The 20,737-nt window shown below is 39.5% G+C and overlaps 1 protein-coding gene across 1 annotated transcript in view; it reads left to right on the forward strand.

Annotated features, from left to right (window-relative positions):
• Window positions 1–20,737, forward strand: part of CEP290 (centrosomal protein 290) — a 46,952-nt gene that overhangs the window by 1,163 nt on the left and 25,052 nt on the right. The window contains exons 2-29 of the mRNA XM_083463057.1: window positions 471–591; window positions 698–775; window positions 1,748–1,817; window positions 2,216–2,262; window positions 3,702–3,845; window positions 4,711–4,764; window positions 5,528–5,680; window positions 6,354–6,536; window positions 6,841–6,930; window positions 7,013–7,135; window positions 8,562–8,582; window positions 8,678–8,801; window positions 9,698–9,870; window positions 10,430–10,592; window positions 11,762–11,862; window positions 11,979–12,066; window positions 12,634–12,746; window positions 13,949–14,521; window positions 15,016–15,108; window positions 15,458–15,542; window positions 15,860–16,002; window positions 16,942–17,106; window positions 17,488–17,637; window positions 18,131–18,246; window positions 18,797–18,899; window positions 19,293–19,523; window positions 19,985–20,158; window positions 20,579–20,690. Coding sequence (XP_083319183.1) covers window positions 490–591; window positions 698–775; window positions 1,748–1,817; window positions 2,216–2,262; window positions 3,702–3,845; window positions 4,711–4,764; window positions 5,528–5,680; window positions 6,354–6,536; window positions 6,841–6,930; window positions 7,013–7,135; window positions 8,562–8,582; window positions 8,678–8,801; window positions 9,698–9,870; window positions 10,430–10,592; window positions 11,762–11,862; window positions 11,979–12,066; window positions 12,634–12,746; window positions 13,949–14,521; window positions 15,016–15,108; window positions 15,458–15,542; window positions 15,860–16,002; window positions 16,942–17,106; window positions 17,488–17,637; window positions 18,131–18,246; window positions 18,797–18,899; window positions 19,293–19,523; window positions 19,985–20,158; window positions 20,579–20,690 — 3,772 coding nt within the window. The 5' untranslated portion in view covers window positions 471–489. The remainder of the gene's footprint in view (window positions 1–470; window positions 592–697; window positions 776–1,747; window positions 1,818–2,215; window positions 2,263–3,701; window positions 3,846–4,710; window positions 4,765–5,527; window positions 5,681–6,353; window positions 6,537–6,840; window positions 6,931–7,012; window positions 7,136–8,561; window positions 8,583–8,677; window positions 8,802–9,697; window positions 9,871–10,429; window positions 10,593–11,761; window positions 11,863–11,978; window positions 12,067–12,633; window positions 12,747–13,948; window positions 14,522–15,015; window positions 15,109–15,457; window positions 15,543–15,859; window positions 16,003–16,941; window positions 17,107–17,487; window positions 17,638–18,130; window positions 18,247–18,796; window positions 18,900–19,292; window positions 19,524–19,984; window positions 20,159–20,578; window positions 20,691–20,737) is intronic.

A 20,737-nucleotide genomic window follows, 5' to 3' on the forward strand; every position in this document is an offset into this window, starting at 1 on the left:
TTGACGGATATGCTACGTTGGATGAGGGATGGAAGTGGCATGTGGAAACCTCACAACTTCTGTATGAAAAACAAAAGGCACTGTCTGTACTTTAGGGTTTTCTTAGCAGCGACTCTAAAGTTGTGGTATTCAATCCCATGTGAGATCAACAAAGCCATGCACTTATGCCGTTAGAGTTGTCCTTTCCCTCCCTTGTATGCTCAGGAGGGCCCCTCCTATAAGTGAGTGCTCCTCCTGAACTACTAGTACAGTTAGAGATTTTAAAAATGGAAATGATGCTGAAGCACTTGAGCACACAAGCAAGAATGTTTTGATTCTAATAATGACCTGTTTTGTGTTTCTGTTTATATCATGAACATAATGTCTAGTAAACTTTTGCTTCCTTTGTAAATATCTTTGTAAAGGGAATGACTACCTTTGTGGATATTTTCATGTCTTCTCAAAATACCTTTCTTTTTCTTTTTGTACAGAGATAAATGAACATTCAAGATGGCACCCATTTTAGAATGGAAGAAGGTTATGAGAGTAGATCCTGATTCTTTACCTCGTCAGGAGGAGCTAGCAGATACTTTGCTGGAGATGTTGGCTAAGGTATTTTGAACAGTGAATTGAGCATTTTATGTGAAGAAACTAAATGGATATAATGCTTAATATTAAACTGTTTAATAGTAATAAAGTATTTTGCTTTTATCTTTAGGTTGATGGAAGCGATCTGAAGGATGAGAACCCTGAACGTTTAATTCAGCTTTTTAAAATTTCTCAGTCACTAATGAGGGTCAGTACTGATGCGTCCTAATTACTTCTAAGAAGCAAATTTTGCATGAGCATGAGCTTTCCATTCCAGGCTAGGCAGCAATGCAGAGTCTATTTCCTCCATCCTAGGGCAAACTCTCTGCTTGCAGCCTTTCCCCTCCAGCCAAGTCAGCAGGTGCCCCCAACAGTAGTAAGTGCAGTTGTTCCTGTCAGGGGCGTGCCAAAAGTCCATCTTGTTGCGGAAAGACAGTCTTCTTCACTTAATCTATAGTGGAAGTTCTGATGTTTGTGTCACAGGGTAATTACTATTTTTTAAAAAGGGATAAATTAGAATTTTGAGGTGAAACATGTCGTTTTGGCCTGCCCATCTACAGTTCCTTTGGTTGATAAATGCAGTTAGGAAAAATGTGACAGAAATGCTTTTTCATAGTTAATGCAGTAGTGCAACCCTCTTGAATGCTAGTGACAGTGCCCTGAGTAATTTGAGTTTTGTCCTACTGGTCTACAGGAAGGTGTACACCTGTTGAAAGATTCCCAGTCCTTAGTCTGAATAACCCTGTTAGGAAACAGTCTAATTTCCCTGGAGTTTTTCTTCTGGGTCTTAAAGTTTTCTACCCAATTCCTATGTCAAGTGTGAAAATGAGAAAGCTTCTTGGTTTCTGATGCATAGTATAGTGGTTTCTTTTCTTTTCTTTTTTTGAGCTAAGGATTGCATGGATCCATTCCCAACCCCACAGGAGCTGAAAAGTGGGCATGGTCATTTTTCAAGAGGGCACATTTGGAAATAGCTGGATGAATCGCTCCCTGTTGCTTGCTTTATATGATCTGCTGAAATTTATAACGGATGCATTCCTCCAAACTAAAACCTCTGCTTGCTTATATTGTGTTTACTTGTGTGTAGCAACATGCATCTTCTTTTAGTCTACATACGGTAATCTTGTAGCTTCATATGTAATTATTTGTTCTGGGCACTTGTCTTCTATTTTTGTTGTAGATGAAAAATCAAGAAGTAGAACTGGCATTGGAAGAAGTTGAGAAAGCTGGGGAGGAGCAAGCCAAATTTGGTATCATCAGTTTTTGTGGATAAGTAACACACACTTACATGTACACTTGTATATTCACAATTTTCAGCAGGGTCAGTAGATGATGATGGAAACTTCCATTAGAATTTAAAGCATATTTAAGTTCCTGAGTTCAGTTATTTATAGTGACAGTCCATCAACATGTGATTTGCCATTTCTCCTCTATTGCTTGTTTTATTGTTTTCAAAACTATGTAAAGAGTATTTTTTTCCCAAAAAGTATCATAATGTAGCTTCAATTTTGTTGTTACTAAAATTTGATTTAAATAAGTCACTCATTGTAATGTTAGTAGAGGTTGCCACCAAGCTTATTGTAGATTTCATTTGGAGGCTTATGGAAATATATTTTGGTAATTTTGTGTGTCTTGTTTATTCTAACAGAAAATCAGTTAAAAACTAAAGTGATGAAACTGGAAAAGGAGTTAGAGGTATGCCAAAATGTAAAGTTGCATTTTATACTATTTATTCTGTTCTTGGTGGTACTACTTGATATATAGCATTATTAAGCATTATTTTTTTAATGGGCATTGGCAAAGCAATCCTAACGAGAGGCAGGGCAGTGGTGGAGTGGAACAGCAAGTCCACCAATACATTCCAAGTCCTGCTGGCTCGTTCTGGCCAGGGCAGAAGGAGTGGGAAAGAACATACTTTCTGCTGTGCCAGCCTCAGTCTGGCACTGTTGATGGGTTCAATAATTGACACCTTTACGAGACCCAAACCCCACTGTGGAACATCCCAGCTTCATACTGGCAAGAACAGCTGGTGATAGCTTTCCCTGTGCCTGAGGAAAGTTTAGCTTCCCTTCTGTGCAGTCTCCCCCTGGAGGATGGAAGGGAGGAAACTACATATAATCCTAACCCCTTCCAATCATAAACATTGTAGAGGAGAATAGGATTGCATTTCTAGTCTATATTTTAAACATTTGATTTGATTTGATTTGATTAAACATAAACAGAACATTTGGGGACATAACTATAATTGTAAGTGTGTAATTCAACCTTTTAAAGTTAGATACTTTTAAACCGTGTCCTGCAATTTCAAAGGGCAAATGAAATAAGCAGGACTTAAATTTGCTTAACTGTAGGAAGGTCAGACCCTTATTGGTTGAAATCACAGCTATTTTGATCACAGGTTTCATCTGTAGCATAGTGCCTTTAGAATGTAGCAAAGGCAAGTTCCTACTGCACGCTATGACAAAATAACTTTTCGATTTTCCTTCATGTATTAAACATAGTGGGAATGTAAAACAGCTAAACATATATAATTGTGCATAGTTTGTCCTTTAAGGGGATGCGGGTGGCGCTGTGGGTTAAACCACAGAGCCTAGGACTTGGCGATCAGAAGGTCGGCGGTTCGAATCCCCGCAACGGGGTGAGCTCCTGTTGCTCGGTTCCAGCTCCTGCCAACCTAGCAGTTCAAAAGCATGTCAAAGTGCAAGTAGATAAACAGGCGGGAAGGTAAATGGTGTCTCCGTGCGCTGCTCTGGTTTGCCAGAAGCGGCTTAGTCATGCTGGCCACATGACCCAGAAGCTGTACGCCGGCACCCTTGGACAGTAAAGCAAGATGAGCGCCGCAACCCCAGAGTCGGCCACGACTGGACCTAATGGTCAGGGGTCCCTTTACCTTTACCTTAGTCCTTTAAAGCATACCTTTATTTTAAACCATTTGAATTTTTGAAGCTGAAATACGCTACAGTACAAATACTAGATTAAAGTCAGGTATAACCTGACTTTTCCCAACTTGTGCAAAATGTTTGTGTGTGTGTGTGTGTGTGTGTTGAAATGTTGATTAAAACAGTTCTGTACTATCCTGCTTACCTTAACTGGAAACACATTCATAGCTTGTTATATTTTAATGGTGTTTTAAGGCAGCACATCGATCTACTGGTGGTCGTGATACTCGCTTTTTGCGTGATGAGATCCGTCAGCTGGAAAGGCAGATGGAACAAAAAGACAGAGAGTTGGCAGATATGGAGAAGGAGCTGGAGAAAGAAAAGAAAGTCAATGAACAGGTATGCAGTATTTTAAGTAGACATCTGTAAAACTGTGGAAAGTAATATAAAATTGAAGACTTGTATTGAATAATAGCAATAGAAATGGAAAAAAGTTAAAGATGTATGCATTTGCACAAAACAGAGGTTGTGAATACACTATGAGACCGGGAATTTAGAAATATACAGTGGTACCTCGGGTTAAGTACTGAATTCGTTCTGGAGGTCCGTTCGTAACCTGAAACTGTTCTTAACCTGAAGACCACTTTAGCTAATGGGGCCTCCTGCTACCGCCGCGCCGCCAGAGCACGGTTTCTGTTCTCATTCAAAGTTCTTAACCCGAGGTACTATTTCTGGGTTAGTGGAGTCTGTAACCTGAAGCGTATGTAACCCGAGGTACCACTGTAAAGCAGTGCAGTCTTGTACAGTTTTAAGAGGAGCAAAGGGATGAAATATTTTGTTCTCTTCAATCCCCTGCCCCTCCCCGGTGGCAGTAGTACAGAGGGAGCTTGGCATTGGAGCAAGCTGTGAGGGGAGAGGGATTGGCAGTATGGTGGGGGGTGGGTTGGCAGGTAGGCTGAGATCAGTTGAATTTGTTTAAGGAGCTGTGAGGGGATGTGGGCTTTGGGTGAGTTGTAAAGGAAGTGGACTGGCAATAGCATTGAAGGATTTGTTGGGGTAGTTGGTAGGAAGGGTTGATGAGAAATGCGAGCAGGAGCTGCCCTCCCCCTGTGTGTGTTTGTGTGTATCTATTTACCTACCTATCTATGCATATATAATACAATATTTACTATTCATGTACTCCAGGAGTGTTGATACTTCTGGAAGATATGCCTTTGTTTTGTACTTGATACATTTTCCTAGCTAACTAATTTTGTTGTTTTAGCTTGCTCTTCGGAATGAGGATGCAGAAAATGAAAACAGCAAGTTGAGAAGGGAGGTTAGTGAAGAACTTTGGAATCAATGTTTGATTGACCTTCCCTCCCATGCATGCAGCTCTCCCTCCCTCCTCTGGTTTAAAATAGTATTTTAAATAATTTAGAGTGAGACTCTGTTGTAGGGTGGCAAGGACTTGTGTTACTAAGGAGTATTTTCTGTTTCATAGGTGTTCTTTATAACCTGCTTGTTTTCTTTGTCTTACTGTCACAACTGTTTTATCAGGCACTGTACTTCTAACCTGCTGTCTGTCTATCATTTCTTACCTCTGGCTTGTATCCAAGTCCTAAATATATTTTTTAAATTTAGGCCCATTAATTTGGAATGATTTAAATCACTGCGATGGGTGAATTCTGATGCAAGGAGAAAGGAAGTCCTCACCTTCTTGCACAAAGACCTCTCACTTTAACTTATTAGCCATTGCCAACATAAATTTCATAGCATTACGCTGTTAATGTGCTTTTTTGATGTTTCCTGGCCAATTATGAACAGCTCTCTTCTTTTTACTTTTAAGCTTTCCTAAGTTATATGTTAATTAGCCTTGATTTTCTTTCTTATTCTACTCTATTTCCTTTGAAGAAAAAGCGAAGAAAAAAGAGGGTGAGTATTCAGCTTAATAGTTTGTAGGATTATTGGATATATTTGTGTGTGATATTGTAGTTTCTTTCAGATACTGTAGATCACACATTGACTTGTGGCATTTGTTGGCACACTTCAAATGCTTGATTTGTATAATTTTCCCAATTCCTCCTGTTTGTCTTATGCAGAATGAACAACTTCGTCAGGATGTAATTGACTATCAGAGACAGATAGATACACAAAAAGAAACGCTTCTTTCACGAAGAGGAGAAGAATCAGATTACAGGTCACAGTTATCAAAAAAGAACTTTGAGCTTGTCCAGTATCTAGATGAAATTCAGGTAAACTTAAAGGGGTTGCCCTTGTCTTGTCTTTATTTTCAGAATTTTGAATCTAATATAAATCTTCGGACTGTATCATTCTATCTAGTGGACTTTCAGAGTCTTTCTTGTGCCAAGGATACTTAGTTTGGAATTTGGGTTATTGTGATGAGTACTTCACCTTTCAATAACTAGAGAAATTTGTTACAGTGGTGTTTTAATTTATTTTTATCCTGCTTTTCTACAATAATGACCAAAACAGCATATAAGTATCAGCGTATTAAAAAATTTTCAAATTGTTTTTTGCTGTATATTGATACAATCAGCAGCACCAAAATAACAGAAGAATTTAAAACATCAGCATTCAGTGAATTTTGTATCTTCTGCTGATATGAAGATGGCATCGCTCCAATTTTTCTAGATGGACACTTAGGATATGGCTCTTAAGATCTCTTGATTATTAATGTTGCAAATGGCTTTGTTTTAGACTTTGGGGCTAAGAAGTAAATGAGTAATATATTTCAGTGGATTCAGCAGTGGTTGTCAGTTGTGGTGGTCTTGTGGTAAAAATTAATCCTACTTTACTTGGATCCAGGGTTGGCTCTATCAGTCCATTTTGGAGTTTGCCAGAGCTGGCTTTTTTCAACTTTGAAATGGGTTTCTCATTATAAATATTTTACTTTTAAATTCGTAGAGTTTGACTGAAGCTAATGAAAAATTAGAGGCTCAGAATCAGGAAATGAGGAAGAATCTAGAAGAATCGGTGCAAGAAATGGAAAAGATGACTGATGAGTACAATAAAATGAAGCTTATCGTGCAGCAATCTGACATTGTTGTGGACCAACTAAAAAAGGAAAAGGAACAGTATAAGTTTCAGGTAAAATGTAACCTACCTTCTTTCCAGAAGCAGATTAGTAAAGATACTGTACAACTATAAAAGACCTTAAAATTGGAATACAATGGACCAAAACAGAAAGATCAAATCAGAAAGATGACACATCCTGCATGACCACTGAGTGATGACGAATTGATCATTAAATAAGTATTTGATTCAGTAAGCAAATAGAGTAAAAACTGGATAACCATTGATTCCCTTTGTTAATGCTTTTGGAGTAACACACTCATAGCTTGTATTTTCATACGTCATATTTCATGCATCATATATCGATGGTACCTCACAGGTGCATGAGTTAATGGAGCAACTTAAAGCAAAGAATGAAGAAGATGACCCTCTCATGGCAGCTGTGAATGAAAAAGTGGAAGAATGGAAGGTATTACATATCTTATTTCAGCTACCTTTTAAGATTCACGTTTTGTTGAAGATTTTCCACCTTACCATATTCTACTTTGCAGGGAATCTTGGCTTCTAAAGATGAAGAAATCATTGAGTATCAGCAAATGTTGTTAACTCTGAGAGAGAAGCTGAAAATGGCCCACCTTGATGCTGACAAGAGCAGCGTTATGGCCCTCCAGCAGGTAGTTTTCTCTCCAATAAGAAGAAACCAAACAAATATTTGTGTTAAACATTAGAAATCTATGCATGAGTATAGAGTACAACACAATGAACAGAAGAAGTTTACTTTGTGTCCCTGTTTTAGAGGGGAGATATTGCAGTAGTCCAAGTAGGAGATAACTAGAGCATGCACCACTCTGGTGAGACAGTCTGCAGACAGGTAGGGTCTCAGCCTGCGTACCAGGTGGAGCTGGTAGACAGCTGCCCTGGACACAGGATTAACCTGTGCCTCCATGGACAGCTGTGAGTCCAAAATGACTCCCATGCTGCGTACCAGGTCCTTCATGGGCACAGTTACCCTATTCAGGACCAGGGAGTTCTCTACACCTGCCTGTCCCTCCAAAACAGTACTTCTGTCTTGTCAGGATTCAGCCTCAATCTGTTAGCCACCATCCATTCTCCAACCACCTCTAGACACTCACACTAGACCTTCACCGCCTTCACTGGTTCAAATTGGTTCCTACTTATAGAGTAGGTTCACTGGTTCACCGTCACTGGTTCCTACTTATGAATTATGAAACCTAAGTTTCATTTGGAGGGGAAATCTGATGACTTCTCCATGTGTTAGGATTTTAATAGGTGTTGTAGACCAAAAATGTGTATCTGTTAAAACAGTGCATCATTTTCTAATGAGCTGCATGTATTAAAACTTACTATAAACTCAGCTGAAACATACATATATGTTTTCCAGCATGAACTATACTTTTTTCACATGTTTACATTTTATTATGTTATAATCTTATGTTATACCCAGCTATGTCACACACTGAATAGACACACTGAAATCAAGGAATTTAAACTAACCTGAGATGATTGATTTCAGTGGATCCACTCCAACTATAACTAATGGTCTTCATACACGAAACATTTAGCTCTGAAGTTGGGGGTCACTATTAATCAATGGGGCTGTGGCCCTGTTTGAAAGCATGCCAGCTTCTTTGCCTGTTCCTGCCTGTGGGGCCTTCAGCAATGAATGGCAACCTCTGGCTTACCTTTTGCTTGTACTTTCTCCAAAAGCACAGAGTGAGGGGGGTGGTAGCACTTCTCCCCCAAAAAGTCTGTGGACCCCTGGAAAATTCTTATACTATAATTTTAATGTGGAAACTTCACATGCATGCATGGTGCACCCATAGTAGCTAACATGTGGCTCTTTGGCATATGTTACCCTGGAGTAAATTATGACAAAAACTGTTGTATGCAGTTAAAATGTTAGTTCTGTTTTCATATAACAGTATAAGGTAAGTAATATCTGTCTGGACCAAAGTACAAATTAAATTGAGTTTAGCTTTAAAAAGTTCCTCGTTTTTATGATGATGCAGGATGTGCATTTTATTTTTACCTCTCTGCTTTTATTTTTGCTGCTTTTGCCTTTCCTTGTCGTTCTTCTAGATAATATCAGAACTCTATGTTGTAAGTACTTCTGTTTTTCTTTTAACATTGATCTTTTGTTTGTTAATGGCTTACTATCAGTGCTATTAATTAGGTACCAAATTATATTTTTTCAGGGTGTGCAAGAAAGAGACAGTCAGATCAAACTGCTCACGGAACAGGTTGAACAGTATACGAAAGAGATGGAAAAGAATGCAGTGCTTATTGAGGACATGAAAAGAGAACTTCAAAAAGAAAAAAGTAACTTGTTTATGTGTTTTGTGTAACTTTAGCCATATGTCTTGACTGGATTTGAAACTGATTTTATAACCTGGTTAAGACTCAAGTTTGGTTAGTGTTAACCATGATTCTTGTCTGTGCTGAACCCATTTATCGTGACTAATACTGTGGATTTTGTGCATGAGACAAGAAAGCACATACTCTTGTGGACCACTACTGAGTGGGAGCATTATGTCTGCATGGCCTCATAATGATACGTTTCAACCAGTTGGAGGGCCACATGCAGAGGCCAGTCCTCTGCAGGCCACTTCCACAAGTGGGCCAAACCACCCACCAGTCAATCACCTGAGTTAATATGATGTCAGGTGATTAAAACTTCAAGCCATGGCTGTGAAGGAGGATTCTTCCTTTCCTAGTAGCTGAAGCTTTTGCCATGTCTGCATCAGAAGACGTTAGGTATGGGAGAGGTAGGTATTGCTTGTTCCAAATGTCCTGCTGGATCTAATTAAGCCCAGAGGTTCCCTACCAATGGCCTGAACCTTTTATGGATATTTCATTTCCTGTTGTATGTCTTATGGTGCATTTATGAATATAAACCATTCTTCCTGAGGTCTCACACATTCCACAGGCAGGTTTGTCCTTATAACTGCAGATGTTTGACTTTCCTTTGGAGAAAACCTCACCCAGTTCTGGTCCTGCTTATTGCATAGGAGCAAGTTCTTACAGAGCTCCTGCTTTTGTATGCAAGACTGAATATTTAATGCTCTCCCCTTCCTGGATTAGATATATATGATGGGAAGGAGGTTTGATTAATTGTTACTCGCTATGAGTTTCTCTCTTAATTTTCACTCACTGTCAGTATGTCTTCCAGTTAGTTTCTCACCAACTTTCTATGGACGTCTGTTGTATCTTTTTAGGTCTGTCATCTTCTGCTCAACAGGGCCATATTGGGAACATCCAAGAGAAATTACATATGTTGGAACAGAAAACCAAAGAAGCTGAAATGGTAGCAGAACTTGCAGAAGCTGATGCAAGGGAGAAGGACAAAGAACTTATTGACACTCTGAAACGAATGAGAGATTATGAATCGGTATGTAGTTTGATTTGACACAATACTCTAAAAGGGTATGGGGAAGACTAATAGCAAATTTGTTAAATGGGTCACACATAATTTTAAATAATATGTCCCTGAGGTGATGAAAGAATCTGTCCTGGAGTCCTTTTCTTTATTTATAATTTCTGTCCATGCCAGATCTGCCCCTTCCCTTGAATATATTACATTAGCCAAAGTTGTTAGACCATTAATAGGTCAATGTCTTGTGATCATGATAGCAGAACCACAGAAAAGATGAAAATTCATTAAGTTGAATTATGCATATATATATCAAGCCAGTGGCCCATCTAGTCCAGCCTCCTGTTCTAAGGGTGCCAACGAGATGCCTGTGGGAAGCTTGTAAGCTGCAACCCTCTTCCCTCTTGTGGTTTCCAGCAGCTGGTATTCAAAAGTCTTCAACAGTAGAGGTAGAACATATCTATCATGGTTAGTAGTCTTTGATAGCCTTATCTTCCGTGAATTTGTGTTACTATATTTCTTGGTTAATCCATTTGGTTAATGCACTTCTTAGTTTATCTGCTTTTCCTTTTGTAAGGGAATTTATGGCCTGGAAGATGCTGTTGCTGAAATAAAAGATTTAAAAAAGCAAATTAAAATAAGGGATCATGAAATTGAAACATTAATTAAAGAAGTTAACAAACTTGAACTTAAAATCAATGATTTTCTTGATGAAAATGAAGACCTCCGTGGACGACTGGGTATGTATCATGTTAACTCTTGGAGATATTTAATTGTATAGCGGCCCTTAGATAACCTTCCTATGACCAGGGGGACTGTGAACTGAAGGCAATTGATCCTATTGTGCTGTTCCATCCTTTTCCCCTTAATTATTTTATTCTCACTGGAAACAATGGAAGTGAAATAAATGGGACTGAACTACCCCTGTTCCAGGGCTTATCATACTCTCTGGTTTAGGAACATGTTGGGACACTGGAAAGGTGTTGGATCTTTAGGAACCAGTTGTTCCCCTGTTATGCCCCAGCAAACCCATGACAGTGAAGCTCCAGTGTTAGGACAAGGACAGCAGAATTTTTTGTGGCAGAGGGGAAGGACCATCTGACATCATGTAATGATAAGGTTGGGTCCTCTCTCTCTCTCCCCTTTCCTCAAAGCAAGAGATCCAGGGCTTACTATGACCCCTACGCCAAAAGTGGAAAGTACAAATAATCAATTACAGAAGAAGTAGTCCCTCACTGCTGCACCAGGAACAGTGTGAGAAACGTTTCACTAGGATCTGAGAGTTGGTTTATTTGCCATTGTTAGGAAACGTCTAGAACTGCCACCTAGTGCATGTATATGAGAGTGCAGTTAGAGAATTCTAGAGCATATTTCTGCCTTTAATGAACAAGCTGAAAGCAACAGCTGAGGACTGCTCCTAGTGTGGCTGGCTAAATGAGGATCTGAGCAAAAATATCCAACTGAGTGATATGTGCTCATCTCGCTTTATTGGCCGAGGGAGCCGGCGTACAGCTTCTGGGTCACGTGGCCAGCATGACTATGACGCTTCTGGCGAACCAGAGCAGTGCACGGAAACGCCGTTTACCTTCCCACCAGAGTGGTACCTATTTATCTACTTGCACTTTGACATGCTTTCGAACTGCTAGGTTGGCAGGAGCTGGGACCGAGCAACGGGAGCTCACCCCGTTGCAGGGATTCGAACCGCCAACCTTCTGATCGGCAAGTCCTAGGCTCAGTGGTTTAACCCACAGCACCACCCGCGTCCCGAGTGATATGTAGGATGATAATTATGTACTGAGTGATATGTAGGACGACAATTTCCTCCCTACCCTAGATCCCTCAGGCCATCATCCTTGAATGGAATTCTTCTAATTGAATATACAAATTTCTGCAATGTATTACATTTCAGGTCTTGATCCCAAGACAATGATTGATTTAACGGAATTTAGAAACAGCAAAGCACTGAAACAGCAGCAGTACAAGGCTGAAAACCAAATCCTGCTGAAGGAGGCAAGTGATAAATGGACATAGTCATGATTTTCTTGCCTAAGCATCTCAGTTGATTCATCTCCATACCGTTTCAATAAGATTGAAATAATAATACTAGGCATTTGAATACATTACAGATTGAAAGACTAGAAGAAGAAAGAGTTGCCCTGAAACAACATATTCGTAAACTGGCTCAGGAGAAAGGAAGAAGAGCTGCGACATTAGGTAGGTTGTCTCTGAAGTTACTTTGCGCCATGAGCAAACAATAGATGATTCCAGAAGAATATCTTCGTTTATCTCTTGGAACAGTCTGAATAATGAATTTTTGGTACCACTGAGGAAACGAATTAAACAATCCTTCTCAAATTCATTGAACTCTTGTTGGGAATCTAGTGTGGTCTTTGGTTTCTATGACAGTCCTAAACAGATGATTATAGCATTTGCCTTTGAATATATATCTAGAGGGAGATGCTAAACCTCCCTAGGTAATCTGATCTGCTAAATTGTTGTTTCATTTAAGCAATATCTATCTCCTGTGTGATCTCGGCATTTGGGCTGGCCAGTTCCTATCTGTGTTCTATCCAGCCCCCTTAATCTCTTCCTAAGTCAGGCTGGATGCGTGAGGACCAATGTTTTTTTGGTGCAGGCTCAGAGATAATGAGAGATCTTTCTTTTAAGTTACATACAGAGTTTTTTCACAGGACTTGCTTTTGAGACTTTTTATCGCTACTGAGGTCAACCTTGCATTGTTTTAAATTTTAAAGTACTGCTTGTAAACTTTGTTCTGATTAGGATTGGATACAGATGACCTACAGCTGATTGATACCTTTACTGAAGATCTGAAGATGAGAAGGAGTAAATATGAGTTTATGAGTACAGTTAACGTTGACGAGGTTAAAGAAAAGGTAATGGCCTAAGTTTTATTCATTGTAAATTCCATTTTGACTGATTTCTTAGATTGGAGTATCATTAAAGTACCGTATTTTTCGCCCTATAGGACGCACTTTCCCCCCTCCAAAAATGAAGGCGAAATCTGGGTGCGTCCTATGGGGCGAATGCAGGCTTTTGCTGAAGCTTGGAGAGCGAGAGGGGTCAGTGTGCACCGACCCCTCTCGCTCTCCAGGCTTCAGGAAGACATCCGCAGCCTAGGCAGCCCTGCGGGAGTTTCCGCAGGGCTGCCTAGACTGCGGATAGTAGCCTGCTTCCCGGAGCACCGGGCGCACTGAAAGCAGAGCGTCTGGTGCTTCGGGAACACATCCGCAGCCTAGGCAGCCCTGCGGGAGGTCCCGCAGGGCTCCCCACGCTGCGGATAGCAGCCTGCCGCCCGGTGGGTGGAGCACCCTGAAGCAGAGCGCCCCTCGCGCCGGGCAGACATCCGCAGTGTGGGGAGCCCTGCAGGAGTTCCCCGCAGGGCTCCCCACGCTGTGGATAGCAGCCTGCCGCCCGGTAGGCGGGTGGGGCACCCTGAAGCAGAGCGCCCCTTGCGCCGGGCAGACATCCGCAGCGTGGGGAGCTCTGCAGGAGTTCCCCGCAGGGCTCCCCACGCTGCGGATAGCAGCCTGGCGGGCGGGGCGCCCTGAAGCAGAGCGCCCCTCACGCCGGGCAGACATCGGCCAGCTCCACAATCTTGGGGGACAGCAGGGAGGCGCAGCGCCGCCATCCCGCTGTTCCTCGACCTGGTTTGGTTTCCCCGACCTGCTTTTGGGGGGGAAATAAAGGGGGGGAAATTCCTTTATTTCCCCCCCAAAAAGCTAGGTGCGTCCTATGGGACGGAGCGTCCTATGGGACGAAAAATATGGTATCTTTTTTAAAAATAAAAATAAAGCATTGTATGCAAAAAAAATCTATACTGAATTTATTTAATGTGTGGCCATCTTGTTAATTGCTTTCACGTATAAAGAATGCTGATCTTTATTCTGTAAATAGCAATTCGTGTAGTACAGAAAGAAAAGCATAGCTTCTCCTAAAACAATACTCTTTTCCCTCAGAGTTGTGGGAGGCAACAGAGGAAAAAAGTAAAACTTTGAGGAATGGATTGAGAAGATCTGGAACGTGTTAAAAGTTTATTTCTCTGAAAAAGTGAAAGCATATCTTCTTTTCTTTTCAGTTGAGTTTTCAGCTTGATTCAGAGATACAAGTGACTGATAACTGTGATGGCTCCGAGTCTTTTACAGTAGAGGAACTTTACAGTTCTGTAAAGCAGCAATCTAAAGAAATGCTAGGGAAAGCTTTATGTCCGGTCAGTTACAGTGAATCGAAAGAACTGGGAGCAGACGGTCCACTATCATTTTCTGCTATGCAAGGGAAACAAAGGGCTAGTAAAAGACGACAAAGACAGGAAAGGCAGATGAAGAGACCTGAAGCACCTCGGGTTCAGACTCTGTCACTGGATTTCCAGGAAGGGCTGCCTCTTTCTCTGCTTGGAAAGCCAGTGTCCTCCTACGTAGTGCAGGAGGTCCTGTTGCGAGATGAGAAGGACAATTCTGAAATAAAATTGTTGGATTTAAGAACTGATATGAGAGAGATGGGGAAAGACCAGCTCTATTTTCCAGAATCATGGGCAGTAGAACACATGGATGAAGGACTTGATTGTGGCTTGCGAATGAATACATATCAGATAGATCGAGTTGAGAGTCTTATAAGGCAGTTGAGGAGTGAATTAATGTTCCTTAGGTCAGAGGTGAGACATCTTCATATGCGCTTAAATTTGTGCCTTCCATAATTGATTTGTTTTGTTTTGTTTATGAATCACTTCATTTGAAATATCTTGAAGTGATTACCAAGTAAAACAATTTCATATTTAAAACTAATCCACTGCAATACAGATGAATGTGCCACATTTGCAAACATATAATAAATAAATATATATATATGCTTTCTAGAGTAAAGGCACAAAGACTGGGACTTCAGAAACCTGAACCAATTATTTGTCACTGTCTGATGTTAAGATTGGCTGTACTCGCCCATAAAGGTGTTTGAGAATGGTGGTATCATTGCATCATTACAAAAAAGATCATCCCAGTAAAACGGCAGTGACTGTTATTGATAGATACCTTGTTGTGACTCATTATGAAAGGCAACTACAAATAGTTAAAACTGAATTGTGAGGCATATAGAATATAAAAGTCTTTAGGAGTTGAAATTCAAATCCATTAATTATTACTTGTTCTCTAGAACGAGCAGATATTGAAAGACTTGTTCGCCAAGAATACCCTGAATAAAAGCGCAGAGCTAGAGCTTGACAGACACAGGAGCCAGGAGTTTGAGGTAGTTCAGGGTTTCTGCCTGAGAGATAAAGTCATGATAGTCCATATTAAGAGACTAATAAGTATTTTTCTAATAACATAGTATTCTTTGACTGAATATACTGTCGTGCAAATTGTAATGTTCCTTTATTACAAAAACATTACTGTTCTTAGTATTCTCTCCTTATTACAAAAACATTATTGCTGTTTTGTTTGAAATACATGAAATGCAATATGCTGTCATACATTGTTCAAAATGCAGGTTAGATGTTTTGTCTCATTTAACATTTTTTCAACAACTCAGTTTAAAAAACGAGCCTTTTTAAAGTTGTGGAAACACATTTTTATGGTAATTCTGTTTTTATTGGCAGAATAACTACCTTACCAAAGAATTAAAGGAACGTGACAGGGACTTGGAACAAAACAGGGCCGTGATAGCCAAGTTTCAATTGAAATGTAAGCATAAATTTTAATTTACTTATAAAATAAGAGTGCTAAAGCAATGGTTAATGAGTCAGGCAAAAATACACCATCTTGTTGTTTTGTTTTATAAATCTTGCAAACCTTGTAGTATCTACATTGACTTTAAAGAATCCAAGTTTGAAAATATTTTCTGAATGAATCGTTTTGAGTAACAACTCTTGCTAAAATTCATTAATATCTCCTCTTGGAAGTGTGGATACCATAATTAGAAACCCAGCTGAAATACATATGAACTTGCAATTGTCCATTGCAAAGTGTGCGGAAGTGAACTATATGTAATGTAATTGCAGTAAAAGAATTGGTGCAAGAAAATAAGCACCTTGAAGAAGGCATGAAAGAAATCCTACAAGCTATAAAGGACATGCAGAAAGATCCAGGTGTGAAAGGTGGAGAAACTGCTGTAATCATTCCTAGTCTGGAACGATTAGTAAATGTAAGTCTGTATTTCATTACTTACTTAGCTTGGCTGAATCTGTTTAGCTGATTGGTTGCCATATGTACATCATGACACAGGTATGAGATGATAAAGGAAATTGGGTTTTGGAGGGGAAAGTGTATCCTTACCAAATACGTTGAACGGAGTGTATAATGTTTTTTTAAACAACAAGGGCAGCAAAAATATAGTTCAGGTGCTTGCAAACCTGTGTTGAAATTTAAGGATTTTGCTTTCTTCCTACATAATTGCTATCTGGGGAGGCTGTTCTCTCCAACTATGATATGGTCTGCACCGGAAGGCATGGGGTGTCTCTCTTGAGCCTTTCTCATCCCTCTTCAGCAAATGGTCACAGGGCCGTGACCTAGTGTGAAGAGCCAATCTGCGTTGGCTTTCTCCCTTTGACAGGCAAAGTAGAAGAAAGAAAAGACTGAATGCATGGGCATTGGGATTTGTAGCTTGGATTGTTGCTGTAGTGTGCCCTCGGGGAATCTGCTTTGCATAGTAGTCAAGCTGCTGTAGTGCAGCGGCTAAGCAACTGAGCTGCACTTCCCAATTTGAATCTTGTGTGTCCTGTGTGCTAAAACGCTATACAAATCATGTGGTAATGGAATTAACTGTTGCAGAAAAGGTTCACACCCCCAATACATTCGCCATATGTAGAATCACACCTTTGCAATATTCCTTTCTATTGCAGTTTTATTCCTCATGCAGATAGCATGCTTTACTCTTTAAATGGCCAGATTTACTGTTTGGCTCTATATAATTTTAATTGAACTTGATGTATATTTGTTAACGGAGGAATCTAGGCAATTGGTAGAGTGCATGCTATGCATGGGAAAATTTACCAGACTTGTATCTCCATGTAGGGTTAGGAGAAGAGAGTTTAACTTCATGGAAAGCACTTACTTTCTTTTATGGTGAATCAATTGTTGGCAGGCAATTGAATTAAAGAATACAGAAGGAAACTTCGATGCTAGCATACATTTAAAGACGCAAGTTGACCAACTAACAGGACGAAATGAAGAATTAAGGCAGGAACTGAGGGAAGCACAAAAAGAAGCAGTGAATTTTTCCAATCAGCTTTCAAAAGCAAATGCCAAGGTATGCAGGCTATCTTAGCCTTCAAAAGTAGCCTAGGTAGCAATACAAAGTGAAGTACACATGGGTTTCTATCCACAGCTTCTCATATGTGTCATGCAAGATTTGATTGATAGACAAAGGTAGACCCACTGAAAGAGTGCTGCTTTAGTGTGGGGGATTATGGGTGCGTACTGGGACCCTGATAGTGATGCTGTAACTTCTGCACACCCAAACTGCTGCTCATCTGACCATCACTGGAAGCAGCTTTTTAAAAAATTGTGGCGCTTCATAAACATTTTTGCTAGTAATGACAATATTTTGCAATACATGTAAATGATATACTTAACATATTTAAAGTTTTTCAGTGATTCTTTGTGCCCTATTGTTGCTTATATGTTTCAGGTTGCCTCTTTAGAAAATGAGATCCATTTGCTGCGGCAATCAGAAGATGCCGGTATGGTGTTCAAAGCAGTAAATCTTCCGGAAGGAATGGCTCCATCTAGTGTAAACATAATAAATTCACAGAATGAATATTTAATATACCTTTTGCAGGTAAATACTTTAAAACTGACTAGTGGCTATATCTTAACATGTTTACCTCTGTCCATTCTCTCTCTCTCTCTCTCTCTCTCTCTCTCTCTCTCTCACACACACACACACACGTATGTACATATGTATGTATATACCATGGTGGTTTCAAAGCCATGCAGTATTTTAATGAAAAACAGAGCATTCTATATTCAGAGTTTCGTATTCATGGCAGTTGAGTATCTCATCAATGGCTTTTAAAGTAATAGTGAAAGGAACAAAATCCTGTTCACGTATCTTTTATATAACCTTGATGTTATTATTTAAGGTGAAAACTGATATTACATCTTGAATTGCAACTTTTCCCACAGACAAATATATGTGATGAGGTCAGTCTTTGTAGAATATTTTAATTCAGAAAGCATATAGTTATCGGAAGGCATTCCATTTTATATAACATTAACATTCGAACTGAAGCTGAGATATGTCATACAATTAATTTGATGTGTATCATTAGGAACTGGAAAATAAAGAGCAGCTGCTGAAGAAATTAGAAGAAGCGCTAGAAGACTATAAAAGGAAAGTTGCAGTTGCCCGCCACCAGCAAGGCTTGCTGTATAAAGAATATCAAAGGTATAATTGTTGCTCCTGAGGATGATACCTTGTTATAGTATCCAAAGAAGGTGAATTACAATAAATAAGGTGTGTCTAGGTGAATTACAATGCAACCATAAAATCAAACACTACAGTTAAGATAGTGTATTTTATCCTTTTTGGAACAAAAATTGTATTTTTTTCCAAGAAAACATTTATGGGGCAGCAAACTAATGTTGTTAATAAAAATTAATAAATTAGTACTTAATAAAAAAGTTCATTAATACAGTTTTTTATTCATAATAAATAAATATAAATTAATTAAAAGGGTTTCAAATACTCTTAGTAATTCTGGTGTCAAAGATTGTTCAGCTCTAGTACATAATGCTTATATTCAGCCATTCTCTGCAATGATGGAAGAGTTAACTTGCTCTTTCTAAGATCTGTTTCCCCTCTATTGGAAGCTTATAAATCTTTGGTTCTGAACTTTCAGACTTCAGATTTTACCTAGCAGAATATGACACAATAGTTGCAATAATGTGTTTTACAAAAAGGAAAAAAGCTCCAAACATTCATTTACTTGTTTTAGTGAAAGGGAACACTGGCATTCTGCTGGTGAAAAAATACAAGAAGAAAAGAAAAGATTGGAGCATCAAAAGGAGCAAGATGATGTGAAAATAAAAGAATATTATGTAAGTAGTGATCCTATATTCATGGGCTTGGGTGCCAGGAATGACAAGTTCCACGTGAGACAACAAGGCTTTCCCACCTCCTTCCTGCTATGAGCCCTTTCATCTCCTGAAATGCTGTTTCTAAAGGCTGGATTATTTTATAAAAAATAATATGGGGTCTGGCAAGGTTTCTGAGGGGAGATTTGCAGTGATTTCCCTCATGTCCATGTCTCATCTCATGCAGTTCTCAGGAGTGGCTTTTCCAGGAGTGCATAGGACTGGGAGGAAGGGAGAAGAGGCCTGTTATGCACCAATGTATCTGCTTCTGTTTAGCTAGATCAAGGCCACTGACTGCTTAAAATATGTGTTAATGCTCACATCACAGTGCCAGTGACGTTTTTAATCTTCCCACAGAATTTATTAGATGCACTTGAAAAGAATAGCGATGACTTTAAACGGCTATTTGCGGACTACAGTAGAAAAATAACTGTTCTGAGGGTAAATGAAAGGTCACTGGCAAGGCAGTACACAACCGTACTTGAAATGGAGAAGCATCTCCGGAAAGAGAATGAGAAGATGAAGGCTGAGTTAATAGCTGTGGAGGCTGCAGTTGGAGAAAAGATTGGCCGTTTGCAAAGGTTCAAGGTATGTTTTTATATATCATGCCAGCTCTACTCAGATGGCGATTGTGTGCAAGACGCTTTTGTATTCAAAGCAGCAGTGAGGTTGTGCTTCCCGAACCATTTCGAGCATCACATCCTCAGGCAGCACCAACTGTGTGCCACCCAACATTTGAAAAGGAATCCCAAGTGTTGCACACAAGCTGCTCATAAGAGCACCATATGGGTCATATTCCTACTCAAATCAGATGTCCTGATTGTGTGGAGCCTCGATACTTCTCTTTTTCAATAGGATTTATCATGTACTCTTTCCAAGTGTCTCTGCAAAATCCAAGCTGTTTTTGCACTTTTCAATATATGCCACAGCTATTCTCACAGTACAGTTTGGCTTCTATATTCCTAGTGACCTGTGGTATTTTTGAGTGCACTTTCAGCATTCCTCCTTTTTCGAATGCCATATAGACTGTTTCTTCCTTCTTTGTTCAGGAAATGGCAACCTTCAAGATGGCAGCATTGCAGAAAGCGTTGGATGATTGTGTACCTCTGAATGATCTGGAAATGGCTAATAAACAGTATAACGAATTAACAGCTAAATACAGGGATATGCTACAAAAAGATAACTTGCTTGTTCAAAGAACAACTAATTTGGAGCACTTAGAGGTAATACTACCATGCTACTTTGAGATAACTTTAGATTGAGTATCTACATTTCTCCATCTGTTTTTTATGTAGGTGGTGCAGGTCCAGCAGAAGATTCAGCTGCCTAATATTGTAGGCAGGATTTGAAAGGAAAACAATCTTTTTATTGTCCTCCCCAAATACTATTATAGACCACTAGTGCTTTAACTATAAAAACAGAGAGGGAAGGGTATACTTAGGTCTGATTTTCATAGTGATCTCTTTTGAAAGCTACTTACACTTTAACTTAGGAGAAAGCACTGTATGGATAGATCCCTTTAATTGGTGTCTAACGTTCTCTCACCGCTTGCACAAAGCAATATTTTTGTTTTTAAACAGTTATTATATTTTAATTTGTCTTTAAATTGTTTTTGGTGTGCTACATCTTGCCATACCATACAGCGTGAAAATGCATCCCTGAAAGAACAGATTGAGTCTTTAAACAAGGAGCTGGAAATTACAAAAGAGAAACTTCATACACTTGAACAAGCTTGGGAACAAACAGCAAAATTGGGTGAGTGCATTGTGTATGATGATCATTTTATTGCAATGAGATGATAC

The sequence above is a fragment of the Podarcis liolepis genome (assembly GCF_965112155.1).
Source record: "Podarcis liolepis genome assembly, chromosome: 10".
NCBI classification, from domain to species: Eukaryota; Metazoa; Chordata; class Lepidosauria; order Squamata; family Lacertidae; genus Podarcis; species Podarcis liolepis.